This window comes from Perca fluviatilis, chromosome 12 (genome assembly GCF_010015445.1).
Source record: "Perca fluviatilis chromosome 12, GENO_Pfluv_1.0, whole genome shotgun sequence".
Classification (NCBI taxonomy): Eukaryota; Metazoa; Chordata; class Actinopteri; order Perciformes; family Percidae; genus Perca; species Perca fluviatilis.
Window position 1 is genome coordinate 32,605,570 of NC_053123.1, and position 9,908 is coordinate 32,615,477.

Here is a 9,908-nt window from a genome sequence, read left to right on the forward strand (position 1 = left end):
TGCATTAAACCGGTGATTACCTAGAGACAGGATATGGTGCTTAGGACTCTTTGCAGAGAGGAAAAGTGTACAACAAGCAATAGCTGAAACACAGGTCTTTTAATTGATGGGTAATCATATCTTCACTTTCTGTATTTGATAATTCACTCACTGAACAGCAGGAACATATTCATTAATTTCTCCTTAGACCGAGTCTGATCTCAGTCCCTCCACCGCCTCTCTACAGCATGTTGGTCTCAGAGGAGCCAGGCTGCAGTATCTGAAGAGTTACAATGAGTTTAACTGCTTTTCTAAACCAGGGGTACAAGAAGGCATAGATCACAGGGTTTAGACAAGAGTTAGACAAATACAGAATGTATGAAAATGTATCAATTAAAGCTACAATCCAGTTGTAATCCATGAATTTTATGGTGTATAACGGGCATAAACATATTAAAAAAACAAGTACAAGAACACCAAGATTCCTGGCTGCTTTCAGCTCTGATTTCTTTGCCTTTGGAGTCACTGAATGCTGGAGTGTGACAGCTGTAATGTGAGAGCGCATGGCACGAGCCTGAGACACAGCCACGGCAAATATTCTCAGATACAGAGCTATGATGACAGTAACTGGAACAATAAAGTTAAGAAAAAGATCAAAAAGCAGTAAGATGTCATCACTGACAATAAAACATTCTCCGTAGCAGAATTTATAACTCCCTGGTTGAGTCGGAAGATCCTTCACAAAGAGAAGGCTGTAGGTAACAGAACAGAGCCAACACAGACAAACACAGAATTTAACTCTTCTTGCAGTGACTTTAGTGGTGTAGTGCAGAGGGTCACATATAGCCACATAACGGTCAACTGATATGAGCACTATGTCACCTATTGAGGCTGAGGGAATGATGAGGGAAAGAAGAATTCTGGTAGCACACACAAAGTCACCAAGAAACCAGCAGGATGTTCTTCTGAGAACTTCTGGAGGCATCAGCACGAGGCCCACTAGAAGGTCTGAGACAGCCAGAGAGAGGAGGAGGATGTTGGTGGGTGTGTGGAGCTGCCTGGAGGGAAAGAGAAAAGCATAATGTAACCAACAAGAGTGACAAAACAAGTATTCAAAATGAAAATACAAATCCACATGAGTTTGAACATTTTCGGTTCCACCACATCAGTAGTTATCATATGTTAAAGTGTAAACAGTTCAAATGACTTGGTTGAGGTCACGGTGGACTGAAACAATGCTTAATATTGGTAAGAGAGTGGACATGAACAACAGTCTCTGGCATCAAAGTCAGACATTTGGTTCAACATTATTCAGTACTAGCTCAAAGACAATTCTTCTAAATATACAGCAGCTGTTCACATTTTTAAGTTACAATTCCTGTAGAGAGAAGCTGAGAAGTTAATATCTGCCTGAAGTGGGAGATTGAGATGATGATGAACAGGTTGAGAGCCACAGTGATCAGAGAGATGGAGTACAGCATAATGGTAACTGTTTGGGGCCAAGGAGGCGAGGGCTTCCAGCAGGAGGTGTTTGGGAACTGAGGAAAGCAGAGCTCGGCTCTGTCCTCAACCTCCATCTGCAGAGATCTGCAGATAGCTGCAGCTCTGGCAGCTTTCTGAACAAACCTGAGTCATGTAACTGAATTATCTCTCTCACATTCTCTTCATCCCCTCCTCTCTCTCAGTCCCTTTTGGACTATGCTTCTTCTTCCCCCCTCACCTCCCCACCAAAACCCCCAAGCTTTTTCTTGTCCTTCTTTAACCCTTCTTCTCACACTGTCTCCCTATCAATCTCTCTTTTGTCATTTTCTACACTTGTTTCCTTTACTTTGTCCTAATATTGTCCTACAGATAACTTTTCAAATCCGAATAAAACAGTAGTCTTGGATTTCTAGGTCTATCTCAACAGCACTGTGGAGTAAGGTCCACAGATGCATTCTGGGATAGGAGAAAAAAACACTGGGTTTTTTGTATTTCTTTAACCCAATGACAATTGACTCGGGTGTTCTGCAAAATAGTCTCGGGAAGGAAATTTTTTTGGTGACACATTTGCACCTGGCAAATGAAAACACCACATACCATATTAAATGACATTAACTCAGACAAAACATTAACGTGAGCTATTTAAATTGGCTGGATACATGGTTAACCATCATTTCCTCTTACCAGAGTATTGCCATGTGTACTTTTTCCATAGCAAACCCAACATTAGGCCCAGAAACCTTTATTGGATGACTCGAATCAGCCAGTTAAAGATCAGCAATGTTTCCTCTGTAGCGTTTAGCAGAGATGGGGACTCCAGTCTGAGACTCGGACTCGAGTGGCACTTAAAGTGATGGTTCGGAGTAATTTCACTCTAGGGTCCTTTGCAACATGACCTTGAGCCAAACAACCCCCCAAAAGATTATTTCACCTGGGTCAAATATTGGGCGAGTTAGCGTTATCAGATGAATAGCTTAGTGCAGGCGCTAATGGATCCAAGAGTGTATCTTGTACATTACCCCACTAATAATGCCCAAAATGATACCAAACTTCTACACTAGTACAAATAGGTTATGTACTCATAAAACGATGGATTGGAAAGTTTGTAAGTACACCAGGAGTTTATTTAAATGACACTTGCCTGCTGGCTGCTGCTCTCTGCTGCTACCAGGAGTAAGACTAGTGCTTTGGGACGTCAACAAATTACAACACCGAAAAGAGATATAACAAAAACATTGGGATTGCCTGAGAACAAGCAAATTGTATTTTTATATTTTTATCCATGTGATGTGACAGACTTAGATTAACATTTCACCAGGTCAGAGGGCTAGAGGGATGTGTTAAAGCGCCCATATTATGCTCATTTTCAGGTTCAGAACTGTATTTTAAGGTTGTACCAGAATAGGTTTACATGGTTTAATTTTCTAAAAACACCATATTGTTGTTGTACTGCACAGCTCTCTCACACTGCTGCAGATCCTCTTTTCACCTGGTTTCTGTTTTAGCTACAGAGTGAGACCTCTTTTCATCTTCTTCTTCACTACTATCTTTGATTGCACTCGCACATGCTCAGTAGCTCAGCTGTAGATCATGTCAGCTAGCTAACTCTAGAGACAGTAAAAGAAAGCCTGTTTCTCCAACTTTGGTCAGTTACAAGGCAGGATTAGCTGGGAGACTTCTAAATGAGGGCGCACATGGAAGTAGTTCTTATGTAGATTATGGTGAACTTGTGTGTGTTGTAGCAGTGCTGTTTGACGACAGCGTAATATACGAGCGTTAGCATGCTTAACCGCTTAATTGCTACGAGCTAACGGTTGTGGTTAGCCAGCTCATTTCGGACTGTGACGTCTCACTAGGAGACTGAAGGTAGGACTCATTCAGAAACTGTATCTCACTCAAAACAGCATGGATGGATATTATTCAAAGTTTGTATGTGTGTGGAAGCACCAGAGACACAAAAGAACACCCCAAATCCCAGTAAAAATTGATTTTTTCATAATATGGGCACTTTAGGTAGACCCCATAAAGTTATCCTACAACTGATTTTGATACTGTACTGTATGGATGGTAGCTACAGGACATGCTTTGAATTCACGAAATTTAACAATACAGTGTTAGTGACAGATCAGATGGCCAGATGCTTGAGACTTGACTTGGACTCGTGGCAAAAGACTTGAGACTTGACTTGAACTTGCCCCTCAAAGACTTGAGACTTGACTTGGACTCGAGCTCAAAGACTTGAGACTCGACTTGGACTTCCAAAAAATCACTTGTGAACATCTCTGGCGTTTAGCTTTGGGAAAACATACACGGTGTACAGCGGACCGGACGGTGGCTGAGCTGTGTCTTTCTCCCCAGCTGACCAAATATGGTCACTTCTGTATTCAAAATACAAAGATAGTGTTGGCCAAAATTCAAACTCCTAGCTTCAAAACAGCAGTAAACAAACCAATGGGTGACTTCACTGATGCTACGTCCGTTCTGAAGAAGGATCGGAAATAGTTTTAAAGGGATTTTAAAATCAACATAAACCGAGCTAAAATGCTTATGTTACCATTAGTTAGCTCGTTCTTGTTTCCTAACTGCATCGCAAGTTGTAAGAGCTTAACGTTAGCTGGGAGCTTCATGGAGACAGCTAAAGTTTATGTTAGCTGCCCTACAGCTGTCAGAGTTAGCTTCAACTTCATATATTACCTTCTAATAGCTGTATTCTCAGCCCTCTGCTTGATTCCCTGCTGACTTCTAACTATTCTGATTCTCGGCCTGCTAGCATCTCCTAACAGTCAGCAAGCCTCGGGCCTTCCCACCAGTGGTGATTTCTTTAAATGTCTAAAATTTAATGGTCAAATATGTACTATTGTGTTAACATTTATTGACTAAAATGCGTTAGAATACGTTCATCTCGAAGACGAGTTGGTTCAGAATTAGCTGACTCGATTTCCTTCTCATACATTCCCGTAGCGTCTCAGTGCATTTCCCCGTTGAAGCCTAGCGTCCGTTGACTTCAATGGGACTGCTTTGAGCATTTTTTTTCAGTGCTTCGAAACTAGACGGTCATTGGATAAATGCTGCGATTATGTCCCGCCCACGGATGCTCAGCGTCTCTGGGGGCCAATGGAGCAGTGGGCTAGCCTGGATGCTGGGCTTCTGCGTGATGATTGGAGGGTCTGTTGAAGGACTGTATCTCCTTTTGATTGACAGCGATTTTGTACTATAAAAAGCTGTTCAACTTCAAGCACAGCTCAGCTCAGTCGCATCGCAGATTTTGCAAGTGTTGTTGAAAGACGAACTGCTGCACCCTATTTCTTGGTATTTGCTTGGTGAAATTGCTAGCCATCTTTCATCATACATTTCGTACAATTATACACCACATTCCTTGTTTCAGTTTAACCTATAATTCCCACATTTCCTCCTTTGAGTTTAATATCGTTTTGTTAGATCGTTTGTTCATTCATTTATTCATACAGTAGGCTAGGCTAGTGTTGTAGGGGTGAACTAGCCAGCTAGCAAACTGCACATGATGGCAGACAATTCTAATATTGTTGACCTGATTTTGGCAAAGCCATTTGAAAGTCTTCCTTACAAGAAGAAACTTAGAGTTAAACAGCAGGGTTAGATCAACACTTAAGATTGATTTAGTGCAAAAGACAGGGCAAAGTAACAGGTCTGTTAGCTCTCCTGGTATGACAAAGTTAGCTGGCTGACTGGAAGTGATGTGACAAAGAAAATGTACTGCTGGCCATGCCTGTTGATGAAACCTTCTCATGGATATTATAAACTATTATTATAATAATTATATTATTATTGTATTATATTATTATTTATTATTATATAATTTAATTACATTATTATTATATTAATTTAAATAAATGGACAATTTTTATGATGTTGGCCAAAAATGAGCTTCCCCTCTTTGAATGACCAGCAGCCGCCACTGCTTCCCACATCCCATCTGTCCTCTCCTTTGCAGTCTGAATGAATTGGACTTGTTGTTTTTAGCGCTAAAAAACAATACTAAAAGCGTATTGTTGGCCAAAAGATGCAGAGTCAGAAAAGGCAGGATTTTAAAGGGTCCAACAAGTCTTCCAAACCAATGACAATATAGGTTGTTTATCCCTACCCTCTTATACGACCCCGAGGAGCATTTCATTAATTGACGCCCTATCGTGGGCAAGAAAATACTACCCCCTAATTTTGTTTTCAAAGAGGACACGATCCCTGGTCTCTTGGATGAAAGTCCGGTTTTTATTTGACCTGTCCACCACCCAAAACAGTTTTCTTACACAGAAATTGGCGCTCTTATACTTTGTGCCCTTATGTAATATTTTGCTCAGTTGCTATGGCCCCGTCCAAACATGTTGGTGCACTCCGGCAGCACATCACCCCTAACCCTAACCCTCTTAACCTGCGAAATCGTCCTCTTTATTCACCAGCCAGTCTTTTTGCCGCTGAGCTGCACCGAAGTCTTTGTTTTCAGTAGGGTTTTAGGGCCCTGACACACCAACCTGATAATCGGCCATCGGACAGTCTGATGAAGTCAGACTTCATTCTGTGTGGTGTATCAATAACGCGATCATTCATCGTTGTCAGAGTTCAATTTTGCACTGGCTGGATGGGGTGGAGGGTAGGCAGTTGGACTCAATGACCAATCTGATTGGTGGAGTACTAACCGGAAATGGCGAGCTTGATGATAACGAAGCCCTCAAAAATTGGGGGAAACTTTTAATACCTTTTGTCGATCTGAAATAAAGTAATTGTAAAGCAGTATGGCCTATTTCTCGCTTAAAATGTTTTCAGAAACATGTTTCAGTGAACTATATTGGTAAAATACAAGGTCTTATTTCGAACAAGCTAACATTATCAGTCAGCTGGAGAAGCCAGACCCACGTGATGGTTCGACATTTCCGGTTTTCATTTTTCATATTACATCTCGCGCACATGCAGAACGTACGCTCAAGTCAGCGTCGCTTCGGTGTGTTCCCAGGCACTTTTTGGACCTAAGGGAGCAGTGGTGGAATGTAACTATCGTTACTGTACTTCAGTAAACTTTTCACATATCTGTACTTTACTTAAGTACAATCAATAGTGAATACTTTTGACTTTTACTTTTTGCAGCAATTATCTATACTTTTTACTCCACAACATTTCTACAACGTTCCGTTACATTTTCTGATCAGTTTTTCCCCCTGTCAAAACTTCTTCCTGACCGTCACATGTTTGCAGTCCGCAGGGAAGCCTTCAGCAGCGGCCGTCCAGCTCCCGGTGCTGCTCGAGATATTACCAATCCCACTATGGCCACGCCAAGACCCGCCCTTCAATAGCATTTATTGGCCAGGCGCGTACTGCTCCCGGTACTGCTGCTGATCCCGATTCTCTGCTTGGTCATATGTGAAGCAGCCGTTCACATAGGGTTAATATACAACCCGTATATTTATCTAAAAAACACTCCTGGTCCTCCTCAGCTGTAAAGCCACGTACTTGTTGTCCAAGCCCGTGTGTTCTCGCTAAATAAATGTGTGCAGCATTCACTGTCCCGTGGGAAATAATGCAAAGTCGAGCTTCATGCAGATCACCCTGATAGATAACCAGAATTGTGAGTCAGAATGTAAACTGGGCCACAGATGGTAAGCACAATTACATTAACCTAAAACTAACTTAATTAAAATGCCATGGTCCATACTGTTTTTTTGTGAATTATTAGAATATAGACATTAAGAGAATAAATCGTTATGCAAGTACTTTTACTTTTAATACTTAAAAGTACATTTAAAATAAGTTACTTTTTACTTTTATTTAAGTAGGGTTGTCATCGTTGTACTTCTACTTTTACTAAAGTAAATATGTCTCTGGTTATTTGTACTTTTACTTAAGTACTGAGATTCAGTACTTCCTCCACCACTGCTGCTGAGCTACACCAAACTCGTTGGTACAGTGGGTTTTATGATGAGAGGTGAGGTGTCTGGCATCATAAGGCATATTGGTGGGGGTAGAGTGTGGTCCCCCCCGAAGAGCTTTGAGTGTCAATGATAAAGTGCTATATAAATGTATGGAATTATTATTATGATTATTATGATTATTATTATTATTATTAGAGGTGTGAGAGTGAAGGAAACAGTAAAGGTTTGGGCCTTAAAACCCAAATACCAGTGAGTTAAAAACTCTCTGTAGAGCTGAGAGGAGCTGCACAGTCGGGGGATAATTCTCTGTGGATTTGTGACTGACAGCAACCCCTCTCACATTACACATGCTAATTGAATCCCTTTTTATGTTAAAAAAATCTAAAAAATTCCACTTGATTAAATTATTGCATTCTCAGACACAATATCAACTGAAAAAACAGTCCTGTTCAGTAATGATTACATCATATGTTAATGAGTTCATGGTGATGCTTGTTTGTCTTCACACCTCTGCTGGCAGTGACACCTCATTGGTCGAGATGTCATCATCTGACTAACCCATGCAAGTGTGAACAAACTTCCTGTCCAGAGGGGTTCAGCACACCGCCTTTAGGAGCCACTAATGGGCTGAAAAACATTGTTCATAGAGAGACTAATCAAATCTCACGGGACGTGTTGGGAACTGTTTGTGTGTCTGACGATGCCCACTATACACAACAAAGTAAATGGTCATTTAACCCATCAAACACTGATCTATTGGGAGATGAGTTCTGGCACTTCAGTTTTAGCTCTGCTAATTAAGACACCAAAGCATACACACAAACGTTGCCTCATTTGCCTACTTGCTGAAGACTTTGTTTTGATACAGTTTTTATTTTAAATACCATATGATTGTAAAGAGTGCCTAAAGTTAACTTTTTTGGCCACCAGCCACACAGGCTGGGATTAGTGTCCCATTTGAAATTAAACTGTGATTTGTTTATTTTTTTACTTCACGGAACTATGTTCCCTTCTGCATCACGTGTGAACAGAATGTACAAATGTACTGATCTAACACAAACCAAGATCCTTTTCTCAACATATCTAAGTAGTTTTGGTGCATTTACCTAACCAAACTGCGACTGTTTAAAACCGCGTCAGTTAGGGTTAGATATGAAGTCAGAAAATGCTCCTGTGGGTCGTATTTCCTTTGTTTGCTCTGATGTCTACATTTGAACATTTGACCGACCAGATCAGCTGGAGAATGGTAGGTTGATTTCCCGATCTTGAGAAACGACTCGTAGCCACGTGCCATCACCGACCAACGTCAACTACATTAATTCAAAACCCATCTAGGGCTATGTTTAGACGGAAACGATCTGAAGAGAAAACACAAAAGTGGCGTTGCGTTATCACTTTTTATTCCACGTTTAGACAAGCATTTTGGGCGGGAAATCTGCACACTAGGCGGTAGTGTGAAGCACTGCCACACAACATCACCAAGTCCTCACGCCTGCGTAGAACCTTCCTTCTACTTCTCTCCCTCTCCTCCTGCTCTGTCTCTCTACTCTTCCTAGTAGCACGAAACCAAAACATAAACGCTGACAATTTTGTCTGGACAGACGAGCAGGTGGCACAACAGGGCGTGGACTGGGAGTCCTGCCACTCAAAATATACAGACATATGGACCGAATGTCTTCAGCAGTATCCTGTACCTGGAGGGACGTCATATCCACACGAGAAAGACGCTATCTGTAAAAGTCAGATATCATCAAAGCTAAAAGCAATCTAGACCAAGTATAAGCAGGCTGTGGATACCCAACGGCGGACTTGCCATGGGCGAGTAACCACTCTATATTTTGATTTATGTAACGAACAACATGGCATCATGACTTTGCGTAAACATACACACCACTTTCCTAAAGCCAAATGGCGTGTTATCTGTACGCATTTTGAGCTATCCACGTGTATGTCTACCCTGTCAGGGCTCTAGAGTGCGACCAATTTCCCGTAAGGGTGCGACTAAGATTTTTCCCAGGTCGCACCGGTGCACTCAATGTCCTCGCATCCGCTGCCTCTCCACGAACGAAGCGATGTCGTTTATATTGATATGGTTTAATGTTGCGTTACATGACCCATTCCTTCTGTAAAGCCGTGCCTGTGTTTGGATCTCTCCTCCGCGCAGCCCCCACCCCCATTCACTCACACACGGCCGGCTCACCTGCAACATGGAGAGACACAGCGCCACCGGTCCACATGCTGACATTTGTCTACAGTTTTAATTGTTATTAACACAGCTGTATATTGTTAAGTATGAGAGGGAAACCTGTATTGGTACCAGTGTTTCTGCTGGTAACTCTCTGTTATTGCGTTGATAAACACATTAGAAGTTATTGAACAGAACTAACTTTAGTTCGTTGAGTAATAGCGTGTGAGACAGAGCCTGCTGGACCTGGGCGAGAGATGTGATCCATGACCACATTATCATAGTTCATAAAAATGCAGCGCAGCCAGGGACGATACAGACATTTCATAGCCTACACAAGACGTGTGTAACGCCGCTGACCCGCA

General features: G+C 41.8%; 1 protein-coding gene across 1 annotated transcript; it reads right to left on the reverse strand.

The window, feature by feature from the left end:
• Window positions 1–220: 220 nt before the first annotated feature.
• Window positions 221–1,556, reverse strand: LOC120570002 (trace amine-associated receptor 13c-like). Its single transcript, XM_039818225.1, has 2 exons — window positions 1,390–1,556; window positions 221–1,037 (listed from the first exon to the last, which is right to left on the reverse strand). Exons 1-2 carry the CDS (start codon window positions 1,554–1,556, stop codon window positions 221–223), a joined length of 984 nt encoding a protein of 327 aa, XP_039674159.1.
• Between the last annotated feature and the right edge of the window lie 8,352 nt (window positions 1,557–9,908).